This window comes from Typopeltis vanoorti, chromosome 4 (genome assembly GCF_054136105.1).
Source record: "Typopeltis vanoorti isolate ZY-2024b chromosome 4, IOZ_Tvanoo_1.0, whole genome shotgun sequence".
Taxonomy (NCBI): Eukaryota; Metazoa; Arthropoda; class Arachnida; order Uropygi; family Thelyphonidae; genus Typopeltis; species Typopeltis vanoorti.
This window is the reverse complement of record NC_143552.1, coordinates 26,226,355-26,252,531: the sequence shown is the minus strand read 5'-3', so window position 1 is coordinate 26,252,531 and position 26,177 is coordinate 26,226,355. Positions and strand designations below refer to the sequence as shown.

General features: G+C 35.8%; 2 protein-coding genes across 8 annotated transcripts in view; both read right to left on the bottom strand.

Annotated features, from left to right (window-relative positions):
- Nucleotides 1–11,514, bottom strand: part of Lztr1 (Leucine zipper like transcription regulator 1) — a 510,326-nt gene extending 498,812 nt beyond the window's left edge. For all 3 annotated transcript variants that reach the window (XR_016548176.1, XM_090391043.1, XM_090391044.1), the window contains exons 1-2: nt 10,630–11,514; nt 2,954–3,109 (exon numbers count right to left, since the gene is read on the bottom strand). Coding sequence is in view for 2 of the 3 variants with exons in the window: in XM_090391043.1 (XP_090247169.1) it covers nt 2,954–3,096 (143 nt within the window). In the remaining variant the exon portion in view is untranslated. The remainder of the gene's footprint in view (nt 1–2,953; nt 3,110–10,629) is intronic.
- Nucleotides 11,515–22,813: 11,299 nt separating this feature from the next.
- Nucleotides 22,814–26,177, bottom strand: part of Srrm234 (Serine-arginine repetitive matrix 2/3/4) — a 615,875-nt gene continuing 612,511 nt past the window's right edge. For all 5 annotated transcript variants that reach the window (XM_090391694.1, XM_090391696.1, XM_090391697.1 and 2 more), the window contains one exon: nt 22,814–24,058. Coding sequence is in view for 2 of the 5 variants with exons in the window: in XM_090391696.1 (XP_090247822.1) it covers nt 24,050–24,058 (9 nt within the window). In the remaining 3 variants the exon portion in view is untranslated. The remainder of the gene's footprint in view (nt 24,059–26,177) is intronic.

Genomic DNA, 26,177 nt, shown 5'->3' with positions numbered 1-26,177 from the left:
AAGAATAAAATTACAAATTACACAAGCAAAATATAAGTATTAGGGCAAAAATCCTATATGGGAATTTGCGATCTTGCCGTCATAACAGACTTTATACATATAAATATACACATATAATCCTGGAACAAATTAACACTTTACTTAACCTTATACTAGTCAGAATTCTCTATATTGCTATAATACCATGGACATTAATGATTATATTCAGTTTACCTTATCTAACTTACAAAACAAAACAATGTAGGTTAAACTATCCTTTCGCTATGCCCATACATATGTTTGACCTTTAAGACACTCTCATATGAAATACCATGTGCATACATAATTCTTTAGCAGATGAATGCTTATCAAATAATATAAACTAGTTTACTCTCATTTTGCTCTGATTTGTACTAAAGTCCTAGTATACCTTCGACTGTCCAGTAATTAACAATGATTGCAACTATATACAATTTCAATTGATACAAGATTTTACAGTACCTTTCTAGGATGAACCCTGGTTTCCACGATCTATACCTTTTGTGCTTGAATAAAGGACACATACACAGGATCTTCTATTCTATCATTATGGAACTCATCACGTGGGCATGGATTTCTATATGGATTTTCTTTCCCTCGATACGAGTACTGGATGATGAGATATATAGACAATTCCTTGTCTCGTGCAATAGGAATATGGGATCGAATTCCCACACACTTTGTTTCCTTGTTGCGTCGGATGGAGATAACTCCTACGCCGTCACTCAGGTAAACCCGTGTTACCTATACGAAAAATTCGTGAAGAAACTCTGAGGAAAAAAACCCTGTGGGGGGGGGGTCCTAACCCTTTTATCTGCATGGCTCCTATCGACACCTTCTTCAATTTCTTTCCCCCCCCACTGGAGTCGATCTCATTCACCAATTAAAGTTGTGTTTTTTCTGCCCAAAACATGCTATTGTCCCTTGCATGCGACTCTCACGTGACGACATTTCACTTTGGGAATTGACCTTGAGCGATCGTCATTTGTTTTAAGCTAGCCTCTACACTAAATTAATCCCCTTTTTAGACTTTACTTCAATATTTTAATCTCCTCTTTTCGAGTGTTAAACTAGCCTCTCACATACAAATTCTTATCTCTAATCTTCTTTGTCTTACTTAACCTATTTTTTCCCTATTTTTTTTGTAATAAGAATCCCTTTTTTATTATTTAGTTAATCAAACAATTTCTGCTATAATTAATTTTCTTGGATGCAAGCATATTTTCTGTCTTTAAATATCTTGTGCTAGCTACTTACATAGGATTTTATATTTTTATTTTCTTGTTACACCATGATAACTGAAATTTTTACATTCTTTGTTATCAGGGTGTAACAGTACTATACTGATAAACCAGTATTATTACCCATTTAATTAATAATCCTGTTTCCCAGATACTAATAAGCTTGTACTAGCATTTATACTAACATATTCATTGAAGTATTTAATTCACACTTAGTATTTGTTTATTTTAAGTTTGTAGTGGTCCATGACACTTTCAAGATATGGAAAAAGTGAAGTTAGTACGTAAGAAATGTACTGATAATTTATTATTATGTGACCTCTGCTAGTCTGACAAAGCTATAGAACGAAGGGTGCTGGAAAATCAGTGGTGTATCTGTATTCTTATATTCAGCTTTTACATCACTTTTATCATTTTTGTTCCTTTTTTTATATATATCTTTCCTCCATTTCTACATTTGTCAGCAGCTTCCAGAACATTATGCAACATAAAAGTTATAGTGTTCTGAAATATAAAATCTTCTCATTACTTGTTTACCTACTTCTACACATGGCTTACTTATATTTTTCTGGCACAGATACATGCCATACTTGCCTGGAACTTTAATTTTTTTTTTTCCTTTTTCAGAACTACCTCTAAATTTTATGAGTCAGATACCTTCCTGGATGAATCAAAGTAATTTCTTCAGATTCTGACACTTAAGTCTTTAAGATTTCATTCCCATTTTCAAACTCTTTTTCTTTTACTCCAATAAGATTTATATATCTGAGTCTATATGTCTATGTCATCTTTGAAAGTTGCTTAACTTTCAATCTTTTTAAAATTTTGATACATGCAATACTCATTTTATCCTGCTCAAGATTACATGATAATCACTCCATATTTGAAATTCTCTGTGTAGATATTCTAACTCGGTCTGAAGATAGACTGAACAATAGCATAATCAATATGATTTTTACTTCTTGTGTGTTTCCCTCCTTGTAAATCTATGCATGTTAGGGAATGATGTCAGTAATACATAGTCTACGTCTTGGGAGGGGGGGGGGAGACAGGAAATACTCTCCATTATTATTAGCTGTACTCTTTATCTCTAAATGTTCCCCAAACTCTTCTATATGTCTGGAATTTATTTTATTCTCTGATGTTTAAGTCTCCAACAAAGAAATGATTTTCCTTTAAACAATAACTCAAAACATTCTTCTGCTTCTTCCCTACTAGAATTTGTATCATTACAGGGTACAAGTCTCATTCTCCAATTCCCCAGTAGATTTCATATTTACAATATAATATTTAGTCAAACGTGAGCTACTAGAACAATATCAAATTCAAAGAGCTTGAGGCTGTTCCAGGCTCACTTTTGACTTCCTAGTTCCCCTGAAAAAGATAGTGGAGATTTTGTTGAACCTGTTTACCATCACATTAGCTTGTGATTTAAACCAATACAGAATAAAGACTGGCCAGCTAAGTCCAAAACTGCCACTACATCCTCATTCATCCAATACTGAGATGGATACCTAATAATGGAACCCATCACATGAAGATGAGGACGAGGACTGGGTACTGGATTAGAAGCCTTAGTCAATTCCTCACATTTCTTACAGGCTATGTAAAGGTCCCCTCCAAATTATTTAGCTTTGACCTTAAGGAAGTCCTAAACAAATGATTAATAATAATATATATAAAAATTAACATACCTGGCACCAACAAACTCATCACATTCTGGCATTCTTCTCCATCTGTGTACTGTTTCAAATGGACCAAAATCTAAAGTGAGGCATTCAGCACTTTCTGGCCAGCTGTGGTCAAATTCCATACCAGGTAAGCTAGCTATTGCCATTTTGTGTGTTATGCTAAAATATATAATAATCTCTGTAATATAAAGATAACAATTTCATGTCAATAAGATAAAAGGATAGAATATAGAAAATGTAAGTGTATACAGCAAGAAACTCATTAAACACAGAATTTCTGAAATTCAGAATTTCAGAATTTATGAAACGTTATTTCATATAGTCTTATAGAAAGACTATATGAAATAACGACATGACATAGATCTAGAGTCAAAATAATAAGATAATTTATTACACATTACCCATTTATTGTGCTGTACATGTAATACATATTTCATATCTGATCTGAAATTAATCTTTATTAAGGATGGAGGGGGAGGGCAGTTACAAAAGATATAAAATAACAACCAACTTGTGGGATATATTATAAATGACAAGCAATTAAACTGTTCTATATAACTGAGTACCCTCACATTTACTGCAATACAAGGTTTTTTTTAGGTTAATCTGAACCCCACATTAGCGTAAATTTATAACACCTTAGTATTGTAAGAGGAGGGAAGGCTAAGTATTAGATAATTTAGAAACCTTCTCTCTGAGACCAAACATGACACTTTTTTCAAACTACCTCAGGGCTCTGATAAGCTGGAAAGTGGAATGTTATCTGCTTAGCCAAAGAGATTAGCTACAGGGTGTTCGGGATAAATTTGACAGTTTCGTAAGGAAAAAGAAAATCTTCTTTGTATCTATTAAATTTAATGAATTGACAAAAAAACATTACAGGCAGATTTAATTACAATACTATCAACAAGATTTACTCAAAATAACCACCATTAGCATCGATCACAGCTTCAATTCTGCTTCGGAACCTCGAACAAGCTGATGCTACAGTCTCCCTGGGAAGGGCCGCAAAAACTGTTTTAATTTTATCCATTAACTGGGCTTTTGTATTACTGGAAGTGCGATTGGTGTCTTTTTCAACTGCGCCCCATACAAAATAATCCATGGGGTTAAGGTCTGGGGAGTTTGGAGGCCAAACATTTGGACTGGTGAAGTCGTAGAAAGTTTCAGACAACCATTTTTGACTTTTCCCAGAGGTGTGGCAAGGGGCCGAATCCTGCTGCCATACATACGGCCTACCATTGGCTACCCTTGTTATCCAGGGCTTGACTACAGTTAGCAACTCCACGAACAAAGCCCGAATTCCAATGCCAGGGTTCTTCAACACCTGTTCCTGCAGATTTGCGAGGAATTCTGCTGTACGAACGCAATCAGATCGTCTGCTAGGGATCTTTCTTCTTGCTACATCCTCGTAGTCACCATTGCAAGTCTCTAGTTCATGCCTGATTGTTTTTACTGTATTCAGGGAGCATTGGGCAGCAGTCGTAATATCCTTATTTTGATGGCGGGCACGAATCATCATGATACAAGTTATTCTCTTCCATGATTCAGGTGGGTTCCAGCTATCCATCCTTTCTGACATCTTGTATATGAATGAAGAAGGGTCCAAACTTTTAAATGAAGAGAAGTGTGTGTTAATACATGTAACTTACGGAAAAATATAATTAATTATAAATATGTCAAATTTATCCCGAACACCCTGTACATATTTGAGGATAAAGGTAAAATAATAATAATAAATAAATCAGCTAACACCTTTTATGCCTCAAAGGGAGTAGGCAAGGTGATTTATTATTATTATTGCATGACACCTCCAAAGAGTCCGATGACTCATCACGGGAGGGCAATCTACTCTTCTCAGCTACATACATCTCACAGTTTTCCCTTACTACTCAATTCTCCAACTTCAAACCACAACGTTACTACTATCAATGTCATCTACCACCCACCACCAATTTAGCCATAACTTTTGAAAACTAGTGGGCAACTAGCCTCATCTGTTAGCTAATCACAAAATATCTGGCCCAAGACTATAACTTTAACTGGCATCCAGGGAGGGGGGGGAGGGTACAGCAGACAAATGTCACCATCTTGTTGTCACTAACGCTATATATTATTGCCTGAAATAGTGTGAATCCTGCTTCAATTTTCTTGAGTGTTTGCACACTCAAGAAATTTTCTCTATCATGTGCAAACAGGATGAAAAACCTGTTGGCACATGATAGAGATCAACTAACTTCAGAACCAGTTGAAGAAAGGCTTAGAAAAAGTTCCACTAGTCATCAACTAGAATTGAATTTAAGATAGTCTTTCTTTGTACAGCCTAGCAGCAGGGATGCAAACAACATTTCCACAGGGCTATATAGGACTATATTTGAGGAAGTATTTGATGGAGCAATGTCTTAAAAAAAAAAAAAAAAAAAAAGGACGGTAAACAGCTGCATCCCCCAAGGTTCTGTTCTTCGGACCCTGCTATTTAACTTGTTTGTAAATGATATATCATGTGGACTGACTGGTTATCTTCAGCTGTTTGTTAATGATGCAAAGTTAGGGATAATTATAAGGAGCACACTAATGGCATTAATTCTCTTCCAGAAGATCTGAATAGACTTTTAGCTTGAGTGGGTTTGTAGTTTTAATATTAGTAAGTGCAAGGTGTTTTTTTGGAGTGCAAAGATATAAGCTATACAACTGTGTGCAATACTGATGGCACTATACTGTAGGAAGCAGATGAGATTTAAGATCTCAGAGTGATGGTTGATAGTAGACTGAAATTTAGAGGACATATTGCAAATGTTGCAAACACTACACACTGAATTGCTGCGATTATAAGTACACAAATATGTAGGAATAAGGATGTGGTTGTGCTAATTGGATTATTGTGTTCAGATTTGATCATTTGGTTTTCATTGTGATGTGGATCCATAGAAGAGTGACTAAGGCAATATCAGGGCTCTGGAGAGAGAGAAAGAGAGACACACTGCTCCATCACATACTATGCAGAAGAGGTTTTCAGTGCATTACAAGAAAAAGAAAACAAGCAACAGCAAAGACATGGGAATATATTATTATCGCATGCCACTTGGAGTCCAAGGACTCATCACAAGAGGCTACTCCAAATTACAAAAACTGTCAGTTACGTGATTCATCATCCATACTACACCAACTACATAGTACTTTTGTCAATTAATTGTGTATGCCCTGGTGTTGATCTGCTTGTATGCAGGATGAAAAACCCTACATTCAGGGAAGAAAATGCTTTGCTATCTCTATATGAGATTAGCTAACACATGTTAATTTGAAATAGCCCATATAAATATTCTTTCATCATGACATCAAGAAAACCATTAACAGGAAACTAGTGATAAACTTAATTATGTAGTGCTATCACGATATCTTGTAAATTCACAAGATATCATACCTTCTTAAAGTCCTCACCTTAAGAAGGTATGAAGGCAGCCTGGATGTCAGAGTGGTTAGCCTATCAGCTCTTCAGCCAAAAGGCTGCAGGTTCAAATCCTAACGCAAGCATGGATGTTTGTGATTATGTTTGTGATTAAGCTGCCATTGGTGTAAATGATGCAGTTCACTGTAGTTGGTAGACTGAGTGGTGGAAACTGAGAGTTGTAGAGCAGGTGCCCTCCCTCAATGAGTCCTTGGAGGTGTCAGGGGTAATAATAATATCTTGGAGGAGGGGGGGGGGATTCTATGGATATAATAATAAATAAAAAATATATTAAAAGCCTTAAGAAGACTTTATAAAAGTGAACTAGTGACACTGAAAGATGACTCGTGATTCACTGTTATGCTCACTAAATACTTGGGATGATTCTCCACTCTACGCTGTATTCTAGAATTTTTGTTTCCCAAACTATCCACACAATATCTATCATACTTCTCCTTTAATCCATTAACAGACAAAGCACTCACAACTGACTCCACTCATTTGCCACTCTCCATTCAAAAAACCTAGTATTCACACCCTTGCTAACCACTCGCTTACTCAATTTACCTCTTGTTATGCCAACGTCCCCTGGCCAAGTGATGAAATATTTCCTCTTTCAGTAACGTAAATGTTTCTACCATATCCCCTCTTTTTTGTCAATCAATCAACTTTTGCAACCTGCAAACTCATCAATCTATTGGAAACATTCCACAGACCACTCATCATCTTAATACTTGCTCTAGATCATGGATCTTCTCCACAACTTCCTCATTCCTAAGAAACCCAAGTGACTGGACCTGAGTACAGCAATCCAGATGTGAACATTGCGGTATTTTCGTGGAATGGGAGCACTTTTACAAATTTTGCCGTTTTGCTGGACGGACGGAGAAGAAGTGAGATGTCGCTATTTTGTTTTGAGTTCCATGCACGACGCGCGAGACTGAAGGGTTGTTTAGATTGTAGGTCGGATAGAAGGGTGATTCAGTCATACACCAGTGTTCCGTTAGTTCGTAATGTTACCTATGCGTGGATACTCTGAGTTTTCCCACCTTCTCCACCGTATTGATCCATTTGGCTGCTCATCAAGATATAGCATTCAACAAATCAATTGCCATGCATCTTTCTCCGGTTCAAAGAAAAAGGATGAAACATCTTGATGAGAAAAATATCATTTTTTTTCCTCCCAGTTTTCTGTAGTTGGTGCAAATTGTTCGAATTTTTATGACCTGCCAGTTGCACCTGGCATTTTGTAAGCCCCAATGGCAGATCAATGCACAAACATATTTTTAGAGATGGAGTACTCCAAATGTAGTGGGTTGGATCTATTGTAAGGTGAGATAATTGGTTGGAGTTTCATTAATTTCCTGGAGTACAATTCTTGTTTTCTTTTCATCCCAAAATGCATAACTTTACCCTTTCCACATTAAAATGGTACCCACTATCTTTTCCTTTGCACTTATGCTCTTTCCCAGTTCCTTTGCACTTATGCCAGCCTGGTTGATTGAGCAGTTAGCATATCCGCTCCCCAGCTAGAATGCTGTGAGTTCAAATCCCACCATGGGCATGGATGTCTGTGGAAATACTAGTGTTGGCAGGCAGTACATGGCATTGGTGTAGTTGTGGTTAGTTGTAGTTGATTGATTGAATTGGTGGAGACAGAGTTATAGGGTAGGTGCCCTCCCTTAATGAGTCTTTTCTTATTTTATTATTTTCTTTTCTTATTTTATTACGCGACACCCTGGAGGTGTCGCGTAATAAAATAAAAAATAAATAAAAATAAAAAATTCTGTCAGCCAATTTAAATTATCCCACAAGCTCTCTACATTAATTATCTATTAGATTACTCAATTTTGCACCCATCAGCAAACAACAGTACAAAGGCAAAATTGATATTTCCTTTCATATCATTTTCTACCATTCATGTACAAATTAAAAAGTAATGGTCCAAGCAGAAAGTCTTGCCACACACCACTACAGCTTTCTTCTGATTTTGCTCCTCCATGTCCTACTTTTTTTGGTATCTGTCCATCAGCCATTCTTTGTATCCATATCTTCAGTTTCATATCTATTCCCATTTTTTCCAACATACATAACAGATTTCTATGTGGTATTCTGTCAAATGACTTCGAAAAATTCAGCAGTATCGTCATGTAGCCATTCCCTTTATCCAATTGGCTGGAATGCTGTTATAACAACCCTGAATACCACAAAGCCACACTGTTTCCACATAGAGCATCATATTCTTATCCACTCATTCCTGAATTATGTCTTTGACCTCCACCACTTATACCAGAACTCCCAAGATAAAATACTGAGTGGTCTATAATTTGCTAAGTCTTGGAGACACTTTTATAGAAAGGAACTATTTTGACCTCCTTCCACTCCCATAGGAGTTTACTAGAGCTGAGATTTAAGTTAAACGTCCAGGTCATAGACAATCTCAGTTCTTTTGCAATTATAAAGTTCAAGGCAAATGTGGCTTTAATTATAAAGCCACATTTGCCTTGAAAGTTTGCAATATCCTAAGTATTCATTAATCTCACATCAGTTTCTATCACAGCAATGTCCTCATGCAGGTGATAGACTTTTGCAAAGTGGTCACTCAATAACTCAACAATTTTGTCTACTTCTGTCCACTTATTAAGATCAGCACTTATTACATAGTCATTCTTTTTTAAATACCACACAGCAAAAGAACTTTTTAAATTTCCTATGATAAGCTTAGAAAATTTCTTCTTATAATCACATTGTGCATTCTTTACCATGCTGGTCACCTTTCTTGCCTAAGCCTTATACCCCCTTTGGGGCTTACTGATTGTCTTTCTCCTTATATACCATTCAGTGCAAGATTTATGTATAAGCTAAAAACGCTACAGCTTAGGGCCTCAAATAAAAAAACAAAAAGACCAGCTGATGTAATTTAAAACAGTAGGGGGCCTCTGGGTTTTGTATAGCTTAGGGCCTCAGCAAGTCTAAAACCGGCCCTGATACCATCCACAACATTTCCACCCCCCAGCTCCTGCTTAATGATACTACTCATCCATTAACATCTATCTGACTTATCCTTCTGACATTTGGTATACAGTCTGATATTGCTTCCTTTAACCCTGACAATCTCCAATGCAATACTAGCATTCCTTCATTGCAGGTTCATATGCCATGGCACTGCTTCAAGCTGTCTCCTAAGTTTGTCATAATCACTGCCCTGCAGTTCTACATGTACCCCTCCTTAACTAAAAATTTCATATTTTGCAACCTCCCAAGTCAAGACTGCATGATCACTCTCTCTCTCTAAACAGATGCAATGTGGTCAACTTGATTATGGACAGATCTTCTCTTGGATATAGTCTGATCCTCTGATGACATCCAACACTCATATCCTGAGTCTCTCCACCACCACGTGTTTCAAATAATCATGTTTAGTAGGTGTATAAATTAAATTTCATTCCTACCATTATTAAAAAGGCCTAAAATGCATAAGTCAAACTGATGAATTCTTTCAATTTTGGATTTCCATGCCATACTATAATTTGTTCCTCTGAATTTTAAAATCATCCTTAAGAGTTACTATCCCTGTCAGACTTTTAATCGGAGAATAAACTGCAATTTCAATCCAAATGACAAAAAAACACTACAACTTAAAAACTATATACCAAAATAAAAAAGAGGAGGGAGGTCCTTTGCTACGATCACATCTGCTGCATTTATATCACAAAACTACAAGACAGAATATGATGCACAATAACAAACCTGTCTGCTAATGTATAAACCATCTAATACAGATGACTAATGGTGATTTGAAATAATTATGAAATTATGTAATACTTTATCTAAAAATAATAAGCTCAACTTAATATGGGTTCAATCAATATATCTGATTATCCAAAAAACCTTTAAAATAGGTTTAAAAAATCGCTTTTTATTTGTTCTATTTTTTACTTGGAGTGGTTGTTAAATCATGCATCTTCCTAAAACTTCTTCAACAAGGGGCACCTGTGTATAAACGTATATTTTTAAAGTAAACACTTTCCTAAACAATAGCAAAACTAACGTACTGCTAAATCTCGCATTGTCATAGAGAAAATTAGAATTTTCCGGTGGGCTCTTTATAACACCCATGAATTGAGGCTTGTGTGTGTGAACAAAATAATTACTTCACTCGGTTGCATGATATAACGAAATAACACCAACTTTTACACTGATTTTGAAAATTCTGTCTCCCTTATGAACTTACCAATCAGTGTCTTAATTTGAACATTCATTGTACACAAACATTAGTCCAAACATCAATTAACTTCGTATCCATTACGCAAAATACGGTTGGCAACTTTTACTACTCCTCTGCTATGCATTACTCGACATACTACATTTAGGTCTGATTAGCCACATATCACTGTTTTATTTTAACACAAAATAAAACTGAAATATATATGCATTTCATCATTGCTATTAACCATCAGCATCCTCGAAGGGTGAAAATACTTCTCTTGGCGGACACTGCATTATTACATGATCGTAAATTGGCATACCAAAAATAAATAAATATATATTATATATATATTCTTGGTCCACCGAGCACACTGCTGATGAGTTATCCTCAATAGGATACTGAAATCGAGAGGTACAGAGAAAAGCATTGCCTATCATCCTATACATACACAATATATGCCGGTTCCATTATAACTAAGCAGACGGATATAGAATGAGGAGCAACACACACACATAAAAGATTCTTACACCCTCAGTTAGGTAAAGAGTAGTTCTTCATTTCGTTGAAAGAAAGGGAAATAAAATGTTTCATTTCCATCAGAGGCTACAAAAACTCCTTTTTCGGCAATTTTCAGAACGATACTTCCTTAGTGGACTTTCAGAATATGAAAATTCCGAGTATTTGCATTTCAGATCACGAGATGGCGCAATAGATTTCGCCAATGTCGCGAAATTTATTATACAGACATGAGCTGGAGACTAGTGATGACTGAAGGTGAAGCCTAGCTTTCAGCTAATTTCCAAAACTTGGATATGGCTAAAAACATCCGCCCAGGAATAACCGACGAGATGGCTTTTTTTATTCGTATAGATGACAAGAGAATGTAGCAGCTGTCTGCAGCAATCATTTATCACATCTATCCACTGACACATTACCTCATCATCATTATCAACAAATTCCTCACATGTACACAATATCGGTGCAGGTTATTTCGCACCCTAGGCAGAGTTTACAAGTGCGTCCCTTATTTCATAAACTAAAATGTTTCTAATTGACATTAAACAAAATAAAATTGTCTTTCAGGCTAAATTAATAGGGTTTTTTTTCTTTTTAAATTAATCTGAAAATCAAAAAAAAAATTTCTCTGTAATAATTCATTTACAAAAAAAAAAGTCATAAAATACCGAAATTTAATATTTTAAAATCTTAACGTTTTAAAATATTTATCTTAGTGTAGCTCAGTGGCGTGAACTCTGACCAGAGCAGACGTGTTTTTGTGTGCTCCTTAGTGTTCGAGCGTAAGAGGATTAGTGCTGCTAAGCCTTACCAGTGCGGGCACGCTGCCCTTAACGTACCGTCTGCTTTCATACAGCATGTCGTCAATCGCGGAAAAATCTTCACTTGCTAATACAAGCTCACCTATTAAGGCTACTAGCTTTCAACAACTACCGGAAGGAAATGTTTCATCTGGCAATACCTCTTCAAGTACCAAGGCTACTGGATCTCTGAAGGATACATCCCCAGTCTCTACAGTAACAAATCTACATAACACAATGGAACAGGCATCAGCGACCGTCTTTCAGTCACCTGCTGCCAGTACAACGAAGGATTTCAATTCAGATGTTCTCTCATCGTTGAATCTCCCAGATGAACTAGATTGGAGCAAGGCCTGCATCCTAAAGTGTGATCCTTCTGGCGCCCCATATACAGAACTGGATATCATCGAAAGTTTGAAAGGCAAGGTAAGAGGTTCCGATGTATGGCACCTTGGCTCCTTAAAGTTCAGTTATGTTTTCATAATTTCATTTAAACATGTTTCTTTGAAAGAAAAATTTGCTAAATTAAAATCGCTTAATGTTAATGACCATACATGTGAAATTATCCCCATTGTGTGATCTAGAAAATTAGATATTTTAATTCATTGGTTGCCCCCCCCAAATATCTAATAGATTAGTTGGCATGCACTTTGAATCATTTGGTAAAATAGAATGTATTGAAAATGCATCCAATATAAAAGATAAAGAATGGGCGCATGTATTATCTAACAAAAAAAGATTGACTATTACATTGAATGATGATGCCAGAATAGAAAATATCCCGTACATTATAAAAGTTTCTAAAATGCCAGGCTTAGTAATCATTCCAGGAAGACCTCCTGTATGCTTCAGATGCAGGCAGGTAGATCATCTAAGAAGAGAATGTACAGCATCTAAATGTGAGCGATGCAAGAGAATCGGACACTCGGGGTGGTCATAGGTGGCCTGGAATGTAAGGTGGGACATCTGGTGATGAGTGTTTTCCAAATCTTCGGAAGCTTAATGCAACCGTATTTATTTAGATTTGGTTGGTTTCTGAGAGCTGCTGCTGCTTCTAAGAAAGAAGCACCAGCAGCTCTCAGATTAGGTACCATTTCTTAGAAGCAGCAGCAGCTCTCAGAAACCAACTAAATCTAAATAAATACGGTTGCATTAAGCTTCCGAAGATTTGGGAAACACTCATCACCAGATGTCCCACCTTACATTCCAGGCCACCTACGACCACCCTTAGAGGGCGCTCCTCCTAGATAGGACTTTAGTGTCACCCACGTGGTTGGGCTTAGTATTGTAAGTTTTTCTGTGCATGTTACATTACTTGTTTTTGTAATCCCCGTAGATGTCCTAGTGACTAGGTCGAAATATAGGAAGTATTAAATTCTATTTTAATTCTTCTTCAGTGTTGTAAAAAATCCATTAAACCTCCAACATAACTGGTTCTAGTTAGTCGATCTCTGGTACGGGCAAGCGGGTTTTCCTCCCAAACTCGGGTTTTTCGTCTGTTAACTCAAGAAAATCGACCGTAGCATCCATATTACTTCAGACAGTAACATATCTTGTTTGGATTAGGTACCAAGAGATGGCAGCACTTGTTTGCAGCCTCTTCATCAGTGGCTGCTGTAATTGAGATAGACATTACCAGCTGTCTCTGATTGGCTATCGATAGAGATTTAACTGCCCACTCAGTTCAATCTCTCTCCCAAAAGCTAGATAGGGTATAAAGGCCTTGCCTACTCCCTATTAGGGAATAAAAGGCGTTAGCTGATTTTTTGATTTTTAATAATGAGACACCATGCATTTCCAGCTTTCGGTCAAAAAATAGCAGATTGCCGCTCTTGTCATTTTCGTTTCAGAAAACAAGGAAATCTCTCTCTGTCACAGGGCAGTCGCAATAATAATAATAATAATAATAATAATAATAATAATAATAATAATAATAATAATCAGTGCTTTTTTCCTGGCGGTACGCAGCACCGGCACCTTTTTTTTAAAGTTTTTAAAAATTTGTGATTTATTGACTGCAAAATGTATTATAAATAATCCTGTAGATGGTGCTGTGTTCACGAATTGATTTTCAGTGTTGATTACTCTTAAGATGGTAACTTGCTTTCCTGTTTCATAGTTTGGTATGCAACCAGAAGCAGGAAGTTGTATTCACTTCTGATTTCTTCGAATATCAGTTTATCATTTCCATAGAGACTGTGTAGCTCAGTGCATGTGGCGTTTGCACACCACGGCGCTTGGCGCATGAAGGAAGACTTGGTTTCGAGTCTAGTCGGCGACTAGAGGAAATTTTCCTAAGCCTTTTTTCGACCGGTTCCCGAGTTAGTCGATCTCTGGCACAGGCGAGCGGGTGTTTCCTCCCGGAAACTCGGGTTTTTCGTCCCGTAAACTCAAGAAAGTCGACCGCAGAACCCACATTATATCAGATATTAAATACGAGTGTTAGGGACCACAAGATGGCACTTGTTTTGCCATCACTCTTCACTGCGTGCCTCTTAATTAGTGATAGCCTTGGGCCAGCTACCGCTGAGTGGGTACCAGTGGAGATTGAACTGCCCACTCAGTCTCCAAAAGTTAGATAGTATATATATATATATATATATAGCGGATTTTTTTTTATTCACTCTGCAACAGGCAGGTGTTGACGTGAGTTTTGAATTAATCTAAGTTAAATCAGTACAATCATTGTTCAAAATGAGTAAAACAAATAGTAACTTTATGCCAATGAATAAGAAAAGGAAGGCTGAAGAAGAATAAATTGTTGAATCTACTTATGATCCTGTAAAACCTGAAAACTAGCACTAAAAATATATTTGGTGAAGAGGATCACGAAACCAAGACCGAAGATCCACGTGGTCAAAAGGAAGCAGATTCTGGTAATGATTGGCCCGAATGTTGGATGCTTTTGAAGAAAAATGACTTCTGCGAGAGAAGCGAGTGGCTGTATGTCAAGAATAAAATGTTGGGCTGGAAAGCGTGTCGTGATGGCAGAAGTCTTGTCGTCGATAAACACATGGGAACGAAAATGTAAGCAGAGTTGGCAAATGGTAAAATCAGACATTTTGGAGAATCTCGCAAACTACGGTTAATGTCGTTAAGAAAACAGATTTACGATTATAAAGAGTGTGCAGCGCACAAAGTGTGCCAACAAATCGAGACGACAAGGGTGTAATGGAGGATATGTTAAAAGTGTGGAAGTTGCTATAATAACATCTTCATGGTGAATACTGGCACCTTTTTTTCCAGAAATAAAAGCACTGATAATAATAATGCCGCACTTCGTGCTCTGGATTTTTGTTTCACTGGCACTATTTCTTTTAGGACTACACCCCTGCTCCATACTTGAGCATTTCTGTTTGAATATCATCTCCTCCAGCTGCATTTCCACATTTCAGGCTTTTGATGGCTTTTTCTACTTCAAGTATGGATATGTATTCCTGATTGCATGCCTGTTGAGTTTTTTTTACCACTGTTCTGTCATTGCTTTTCTCATTTAGCAATCTTTTGAATTAATTGCTCCATATATCAAGAACATCGTTCTCTCCAGATTTCATGTCACCTTTATCATCTGTAATTCCTTTTACAGCACCCTTTCTTCCATTTTTGATCTTCTTTAACAACATCCAGGATATTTTGCCACCTTCTTGATGTTCTTACAAAGTTTTCACCTGACATTTGTTTGGCTAGTTTTACACAGTTTTTAGCTTTTTGACATTTGTCTCTGTATTCTCTAAGAACACAAGCTGACTTTCTTGCCAGGAATTATTGACATACTTTCTTCTTTTCATTCACTGCCTGTTAACTTCCTCAAATCAGATCTCCATGGCCACCATGGAGTTCTGATTTTTCTATCCTTGCAGACAACTCCCTATATGATGCCTCTCTGGCTGGATCAATCAATATTTTCTTCAGGACTTGACACTGAATCTACAAGTTTGGATCCTGTTCTCAAACTCTTTTATTTTTTCTTGAATAATGTTTGTGTTTTAGTCTACAGTTCACATCTGAGAGCTGCTTAACTTTTATTTGCTTCAAAACTGAACTTGAAATTGAATTCATTGCAAAATTCAATTTAATACTGCTCAAGAATAAATGGTGATCACTTCCAATTTCAAAACCTCTGTACTCTAGTGTCCTGTACCAGGGAGAGAACATCACTGTCAACAATAACGTAGTCAATGAGACGTTTCTTATTCCTTACCTCTTCTCTCCATTTCAATTTGTACTTTATGTTGGAATATTGTGTTAGTAATAAACATTCCATGTCCTGAGCTGAAATGCAACAGGTATTTATGAGCTGTGAATATTCCGGGTGTGCAGTGCACATCCACGAAATATCAGTATCACTGATATTATATTTTTGCATTTAATCCCGTTAGACTCCTCCAATTGTTTGCAGACTTCGCGCGATTACTGAAAACCAACACATATAATAATGCTTCATTGTCCTCTTCACGAGGATAATAAAGCATTAGTGCTTCCTGAAGAGGGCACTTTTTGATGCGTAAACGCGTCACATTCGCGTTAATAGCTTAGGTGTGCTTTCAAAATGCACACACTTTGAGTCCTTTGAAAAGATGTAAAGAGGGAGCAGCAGGTCAATTTCTTAGCAAGAAATTTCTTAGCGTTTTAATATTTTTAAACCGCTAAGGAGAGACTGGGTGAGCAAATATTTGGAGCTCACCCCGCACCTAGCGGATGTGATTGGTTATTGTGTCAACCAATTCAATTGCATGTTGTCACTTGACATGAGTTGAGCGCTTTTTCTATCCGATGGCTGTATTACAAACATCTGTTAAACATGTTTTTTGAACTGAAAATTTGAAAGTGGATGTCAGAAGAAAAAACCTAAATGATTCTCTTGTTTGTGCAGTATAGCATCTGTTCAGGTTGCAAAGGTTTTTAACAGTGTAGACATTTTTATTCTAGTCTTCTTTAACAACAGACAGTAAAATAATATCTATTCTTCAATAAAAATGAATTTTCTGTGTATTATAAGACATTGTTGATCTACAACAAAATACCAGTATATGTGAGATTTATAAGACAGAACTGCTGATACTAAAAAAACAACAACAAAAAACTGATAAATGCAGGATTCTCGAAAGTGTGGATAATTCCCATAATGATTAGATGTAAAAGAAATTTCTTGGAAAACGGAGAGCGAAATATATACAAACCAGAGAAATACACATAACATGGGCAACAAATTTTACGAGATGATTTGCTGCTCCATCAAACGATATTTATTCCTGCCATTCTCTGTCTCCTTAAGTTTTTTTTTTAATCATGCCATCATAAATTTACTTATTCATGTCTAGACTTTATAGGATCATGCTATTCACTCTGCCTAGGAACTTAGAGGGCACACACATATCACAAATGTTGATTATTAATAATTCGTTTACCATTAATGAAAGTATTTCTACTCACACTTATTTTGTCTTTTCATTTCCTATTCTAACATGTCTTATAAATGATGGTTCACACATTTTCATTTTTGTGTATTTCATATATACCAACCAACTAGCATTCCCCTTCATTGTTTTTTTGTAATAAATCTTAAAACAAATGATTGTTCCCCCACTCTACGCAGAAGTATTCAAAGTTATCTTGCAATTAATTGCATTGGAGCAATAAGATGAGCGCTATGCACTCTTAAAACTTCCATACAGCGATAAAAATGCACTCATACGGTAATGGGCATCTGCAGAGAGGGAGGGGGAAAACGGAAATTCCCCCTTCAGGCTCGAATAAAAAATTCCACAAATTATAATCGTAAATGTGATTGTGATATGTAACCTCAAAACCTCGATCACGGAAAGCTTTATCTGTTTTAAAATTTTATTATGAGCTGGCCTGTTTTGGCCCATGGTAGGATAGCCATAGTACTGCTGCAATAAAACACGTTCCTGTTTTTGGTTAATCTTTTTCTGATTTGTGAATGAGACCAATTCATTTGCCGTCTGTGTCTAGTGAGTCACTGAGTGAGGAGTAAACTGAAAATTTATAGTGAAACAAATTTAAACAGAAAAATACATTTTTAAAAGGCAAGTGTATGTAATTTAATATTATTTTACGATTTTTTTGCTTTTAAACTGAAATAATTTAGTTGATTTTTAATAAAATATGCTGGTCAATTTTTTCTATATATGAAATCGTGCTAAAAACTGTATTAATTCTGAATCCTTTTTTTTCCCAAGAATTAAAGATCATTAAAATTGATGTAAAATGAAAACGTACAGTATTTATGGTTTATATCAGTAAATAATTACGTCAAAAATGCTAAGACGTTTATTGATGTAATTATTTAATTAAATCAATAATTATTAAAATTTATTGTTGTAATTGTTTCCAAGCTTTCCCCCCCCCCCCCCCCAGAAAATTTTTTGCAGGCGCATGCCCATGCATATGGTCAAATAGCGCCTGTTGCATAACTCACATGATGGCACACCCAACCAAAATGGGCAAGCGACGCCACTGGTATTTACCATTATTATTAGCTTTGCCCTTTTCTCTAAATTTTTTTGTGTCTGACAATCATTTCCTACTCTGATATTTAGATCCCCCAAATTTAGATGGAATTGAGTCCGGAACAGGCCATTTGGCCTATAAGCCTGGAAAGGAAGAAGAAAAGTTTACATCATTACTAATTTCCTATAGGTAATTTTCTTCCAAATAAATGTCAGTCAGGACTCCAACATTGTTAGATCCTATATTTCAGTCTACTAAGCCACTTCTTAGTGCAGCAATCCACAAAGATGTCTTCTTCACAGTTTTTTCCTGCCGTCGTGGAAGCAAATACTGTTCTGCCTATTTAATTACTAAAGACTGACAAGATCATTCTTTATATCTTCATTTTATTCTACCATCTATTCACTCCCTTGTTCTTCCAAAGTACTCTTGTAGCAATAGTCGCTGATAAAATGTTTCTACTGAGATTTTGGATCCATAAGTTAAAAAAGTTTTGAAGGATCCTTTAATCAGATATTATTCCATTTAAATAACATTGACCTCTTACCATACTAAATTTGCTAATTTTGTAATCTATTTCCATATTAAGTTTCCATCTTCAATAAAAACTGTGCCTAGTAGCTAAAATGTTTTACTTGTTCTCTAGGTTTCCCATTCAGGATGCAGTTAATGTCCCTGCATATTTTTATATTCTTTGACTTTTTTGCAGGTTTTATACAAAATGTGTTTAATCAGATATTCTGAAGATTTGTACTGAATTAACTTAAGAACATAACATCATCTGCAAAAATAGCAGAGTTGAGCAGAATATGTGCTAGTGAAAAGAAAAGAAACAATGAAAAATGGGACAAAGTTGATATCTGAATGATGACCCAGCCACTGATGGAAAGAGAACTATAGTAAAACAAAAGAGGGAGAATGAGATTGAAGATATTGCTAAAATGAGTAGCATAGAAAAGCTTATGATAGGATATAACGAAAATCGACAGTGTCCCCACAATATTGCAGACAATAATATATTGAGTTAGAGCGACAGATCATAAGGTGTCACAACTTGCTTGCCGTCTCTTTAGAGGATGTCATAGAAATGTCTTGGATACCATCTATCACAGACTGGCTAAATGCTGAGTTGTACAGTCCATGAGCTCCATTAGTTAGGGTTAAACAGCCTTGCTTACTCCTTATGGAATCAAAAGGCATTAGAGTATTTTTTTTTTTTATTTAGGACAGAATGGGAGTCTCTGTGAAAAACTTTCATACAGTTGTGGAGATGAAAGCCTCCACTAAAGGAATCCCCAATATGACGGGCTCAGAAAGTTAAACAATCTTTCACTTCCTGAGTCCATTGTGGAGTAGTGATATGGCTATTGTTGCAGTCAATCTCGCCAGATGCCGCTCTGAATCAGTAAATGTTTTCTGCATGGTTTACCCGTGAATATCCGAGGTTCGTTTTTTTCAAACTGTTCCTTTTTTTTTCTTGAATAATGTTTATGTACTTGAATTTGTTTATTATTCATCTTTAAAAGCCTGCTCAACTTTGTTTCATACCACTCACTTCCCCATTCATAACCACCTCTTCAATCTCTTCTGTCTTACTCTCCCGCTCTTCCACATCACTTCCCACTCAATATGATTCATTCTCTCTCTATTCACTTCTCTACCTTCCAGCAGCAGTCTCTCCAAGCGATTCACACCATACTTTTCTTTGCTGTATGCAGTTTCATACGGCTCAAAACTGATTATGTAAATCACTTCCTATTTTCAATGGTCTGTGTGCTTGTGTTGTGATCCAAACTGCTGTGAAAAATCACTGACCAACATAACATTCTCAATTATTTTTTTAAATTTCCTTTGTATTCTTTATACATGAATTTATTTAGTACCATCTGAAAAGAAATATGCAGTTACATGCGATTATCATAGATTTCCTTTTATGTTAACGTTCCAAAATCATTAAATGTGTCTGGCAACCATTATTTACTGTTATTCAGATCTCCAACTAGGACCAACTTTTTTTTCATTGTGATAGTTGCATTCTCTTATGTCTCAAAAATTTCCTCCAGCTGTTCCTTAATAAAACCTATGGAATATATGTAAATTTTTGTTTTTCACTTCCCCAGTCTGATATTTGCCAACATCACTCTTTGATATTTTCAAGAAGAATCTATTCAAGATTATCCTCATATTTAGTGTTCTTTACAATAGCTACTCTTTCCTTTCCAGATCATTATTGTCTGAATCTAACATATTGTATTTGCTATTTATGAAAATTTTTTTTTTGGAAGTTTATTTTTCACATGGTTAGACTATAATAAATTTAGTTTAATCCTTTATCCAAGTGTATGCAAACTTTGTTTGCACCTGAAGTATCTTCAGGAGTGAGGCAACTCGTAGTAAAAGTGGACCAAGCTCTCTCATCACTCCTTGTCTCAGTATCTCCCATAATGCCAAGCACATCTCCTTGCGGACATGTATAATGCTATGCATTAAGGGAAGGGGCACTACCCAGACCGGTTTTGACATTTGAGGTCTCGTCAGTGGGAGCCAGACCCAGAAGTGGTGATACTAAGGCAGAGATACTTTGGCAACTTGTATAGGTAAATATGACCTCTCCATTGTTTCTGCCTTAGTATCACCACTTGAAGATGCTATGCATTAAGGGAAGGGGCACCACCCAGACCGGTTTTGACCTTTGAGGTCTCGTCAGTGGGAGCCAGACCCAGAAGTGGTGATACTAAGGCAGAGATACTTTGGCAACTCGTATAGGTAAATATGACCTCTCCATTGTTTCTGCCTTAGTATCACCACTTGAAGACTCGTCCACAAGATACTTTTCTCTGAACCCCAACAAAGACAACATGTATGTTATATTTCTACCATCGTCATTTCATACTTAGTTTCCAGTTTCCAATAAGATTGCTAGACTCCTTAGACCACATAAAATAAGAGTGGCCTTTAAACCCACAGAAACGATTAGACAATTCTTAAGATCTCCAAAAGATAGCCATCCTTTCTCCAAATATGCTGGAGTTTATAACATACCCTGCTCGTGGCTTGAATTACATCGGCCAAACTTCAATGAGCCTTGAAATTAGGCAAAAAGAGCACATAGGTGACGTCAATAATAACAGAGAAGAAAAATCGGGGTTAGCTTTTCATTTCTCAAGAACGAACCATACCATAGAGTGGGATAGAAGCACAATTCCTTACATGGAGGAGACCTTCCGCTCCCGAATTTTTAAGGAGGCCACAACAGTTGCCCGCTGTATACAAAACCTTAACAGGAACCAAGGACTAATCTTGCCCGTGATCTGGAAGACCCTTATCAGATCCTTCAACTTGCCAGAACTGAATTATAGTGTCAACTATAGAACATTCCTAAATAATGACAAGTGATATCATCCACGCTCTATGAATGTATTGTACGCGCTCTGTTCTTTAATATAATTGGAATCGGTTGATTATAGTTTGTAACAGTTTTTTACTTTTTAGTGCCTTACATCAGTTATGTACCCTGAAGATGCCAACAGCCTTAGTTGGTGAAACTAGTTGGTATAACTTAGTTGTTTATTATATGCACTTGATTAATATAATCCCATTAAAAGTCTTTCCAGAGCTTTTTGGTCAAGAAAATTAAACGTTTTTTAACATAAAAGAAATATTTTTATTATTACAAGAGAGAGAGAGAGAAGTAGGATTTCTCCTTCTGAAGGCCCAGGTTTATGTAGCCACCTCAAAGGGAGTCAGAGACTCAATTCAAAAGTACCCATGGAAGGTAAAAAAATCAATGATATCTATCATATTTCTTCTTTAAAAAATTCACCGAACATGCTCTCATGTCTACTGGCTATTCCATTTGCTGAGTACATATCATGAAAAGAACCTAAACCTCATATTCCTCCACTCCACATCCTTATTCAGCTTTCGCAAGTGATCCCGAGTTCTTTCTTCACCTGCCATGAGATTCAAAATCTCTGCTATAAGAACTCTTTACTGGTTTCTATGTTTTTGATCATATCTCCTCTCCTGTTTCTAAAACTATGAAAGCCACATTCTTCTGTCTACTGTATATTCATATACAAGATTTGGCAAGCCAGATATGATTTTGGTTAGTGTAGTGAAACTTTTCCAGTACCAATATGATCCTCTGGAGATTGGAAAAAAAAAATGCCCTTTTCCTCATCTCCTTAGAACCTATATGATGATATCTGAGCACAGTAGTCCAGATGTAATCTTATAAAGTGGGAAAATAGCTTCCTTATTCCTGCAAGTTAGTGTTCTCTTCAACACTATAATTATCCAAAGTGATATCTTAACACCTTGGCAAAAATATGGAATTTGCTGCAAGTGGCTGAAGGACAATACTGTTCATTAACCGCTTGCCATTCGTTATTTAAACACCCAATGATGAAACTCTCTGGAATTGCAACAATTATTTATTCTGATTTATATTAATTCTTTACATGATGTTAACCATTCTGGAATTTTTCATTCATTTTTAATATACATATGCTTGTAAAAATGATAAAATAATTATACAGAAATGAGATTTAAAAAAATGTATATAACAACATTGTAGTTGACACTCCTGCAGCTGTTTTTATTGTAATCCTTATATTTTGCTTACTTTTTATTTTTTTGATGACACAACTAAAAATGTTTAACTTCTGAAATTTTCACTGCTATCTTAAAAATAAATAGCATGGAATGGTAGTTAAAATTTAGAAGAAAATAATGTACAATTATATATCTATTAGAATAAATAAAATCACATATTTACATACTGGAAATTATTTTATCATTAAGAATAAGTTCTTTATACATAACACACTTTATACCATCAACAATTATTAACAGTTTTCTGCATACAAATTCTGTGCACTTTATTGAAAGCTATTCTTTGGCTTACCTCAAAAAAGTTGTATGATATCCATAACCAATCAAACAATACATTGAGCAATAATCTTCAAGTTTTAATAGAATATCAAATATCTGCAAAAATTATTTTAACTTCTATATAATTCTTTTGTATGTACCATATAATAGTACAATGCACAGTGCTACCTTTAACGACTAAACAGAAATATACAAAATTAGGAAACAAAGAAAAATTAATTACAAACAGATTTTGCACCTTAAATCATCTCTCTCTCTCTCTCACACACACACACACACACACACACACACACACACACACACACACACACACACACACACACACACACACACAGTGGCATAACTACAATTTTCTCTCCCACCACCAACAATCTTCAAGTGGACCCTTTCTAGACCTAATGGACCCTTTGCAGTTTTCATATGGTCACATTAGCATTTCCGTTGGGCCTAATAAGATAGTGACATAGTAGTTATGCCACTGCACATATTGTATGTATGCATATATGTGTGACAACATGAAAATGAATAGTTCAAAATATCATCTCTTAACACTATCATTGCTGTTTTCTTTATATTTTTTGTGAACAGGACTCCACGACTGTGATCGACTCCTGGGACTTGAACTATTTCTGTATGAACAAGATCTAGAATGGGAATGTGATCTGGAAAATGATCTTGAATGAGATCGTGACTGGCAAGACCACGAACTCAAACTACTAGGAGTAGGTGGTGATGGGCGTCGGTACGGAACAGGACGTTTACGTGCACTATTTCCAATAGACAGAGAGAGAAGAAGAAGAAATCAATGTATTATAATCAAGCATTATATTTTTTTTATTAATTAAAGTACATGCTTATGCATCCTAATTATTATTTATATACTATTTAAACTCAGGAATGTGTGATTTGTGAGATCATAATTCTAGAATCTGAGAGCAGAGATAAATCCCCCCCCCCATTTATTTTAAATATCAATCTCACATAATGGATAGTGGAGCCTATAGCACATTGGTGCCATGTCTGAATGAAGACGGAATAAAAAAGCATGGTATTCCTCTGTGCGTAGTTATATTTTAGTATGCTAAAACAGCTTAGTGTTTTTAAAAAAGGAATAACATTCTCTGTATTTGATAAATCTTATCTGTTCAAGCACATGTTCTGACAAATGATGATCACACATGATAGGCCCCAGTATACCTAGCAACAATTATTTGGTGCCAAAAATGAACGAATTCATCTATCTTGCTGGAAAATACAAAGCAATATTAATTAGAATTCATTTATAATTCATAAAAGTCAAGTTAAGCGACCAGCAGATTTCATGTATAAATAATTTTTCATGCATACATCATATAATTTTTGTTCCATATTCAAGATTAAAAATCAGTTCCAAAATTTTTACAATATCACTGTGTGGTCTGTGCTGTTTGTTTGTTACCCTTTAATATTTACAAACTAGATTCCTTTGTATCCTTGAGATATACACCAGCAAATATACATATACACTTTCCCACTACATGCTTCAAAATAATAATAGATTCAAAAAATCTGAATTGACGGACAAGAAGTTCTTCTTATTCCTTGTAATTTTAAAATAAACCACAACATGCAACAGAATATTATCATTATAGTGATATTTCAATTATTTTATCTTCAAATAAACAAACCCCCAGTTAATCAATACCTGCACAGGTTAGCATGTTAGATGACTTCTGAAACAGCCATGTAGCTGTACATTCAATTAATCGTATCTGTTAATTGACTTAGCAGATTTCCTAGTGCAACTAGATAATTGAGGGATTACCATAAATAATAATCTGCTAACACCTTTTATTCCCCAAAGGAAGTATGAAAGGCCATTTATCTCTAACTTACTTTTCTAGAAACTGGGGAGGGGAGGGGAGGAGGAGCAAACTCCGCCCTTAGCTAATCACATATAGTTCGTCCAAGACTATGAATGATTTTAACCCTTTATTTGACAGTGTTGCTCTCAGGCAACATGACTTTACAGTTGTTCTATTCCCATGCCAATAAGGGTTTCCAACCAGTTGTTGTCATTGTTGCTTCCAGACAACAATCTCCATGGATCAGACACTTTTTTGATTCATGCTTTTGCCAATAGATGGGCCACTCTGTTCACTGTAATGAGAAGTAGGAAACATTGCCATTTTTCTGTTTTGCAATCTAGCAAATGCATCAAAGTTAGCATTATTGTGTTTTCTTGCTTTATAAATAGCTGAGTATAATTTCCCAAGTGTTGTTTTCTTTGCGTTATCTGCTTGAAAATTGTGTTATCTGCTAATATTGCTTCCAGTTAACATTGCCATTACAGTTACTCTCTGGGAGATTACCTGCTATTATAAGCAAAGAACAAAGGTATGTTACCTTTTAATGTTGTTTCTTTCTTTGGGAAAAAAAATGTCAAGCAACTGTCTTGCCACCACCAAATCCAAATATTTCAGATTGAGATAATTCAGATTCTGAGACTGATAGTGATAATAATCCAGAATCAGAGAGGGATTCACTAGTGATGTGTGATGAAGATAGTGATTCTGATGAATCAAATGCTGGAATTGTCAACTGCCAATGAAATCTGTAAAACAATGGAACAACAAAGAAAAGAAATCTGATGTGAAGTACCCAAATATTGTCACCCAATACAATAAACAAGTGGGTGGAGTTGATTTAGCTGGAATGCTAATCAAACTCTATTGGGTACCAATGAAATCAAAATGTTGGTATCTAAGGATTTTTGGATATTTGTTTGACCTTTGCATGGTGAACTCTTGGCTACTTTATCGAAGAGAAATGGGAGACAAAAAGACTCCGCTAAAACAATTCAGGCTTCACATTGAAGGTGCACTAATACATGCAAATAAAAGAAAG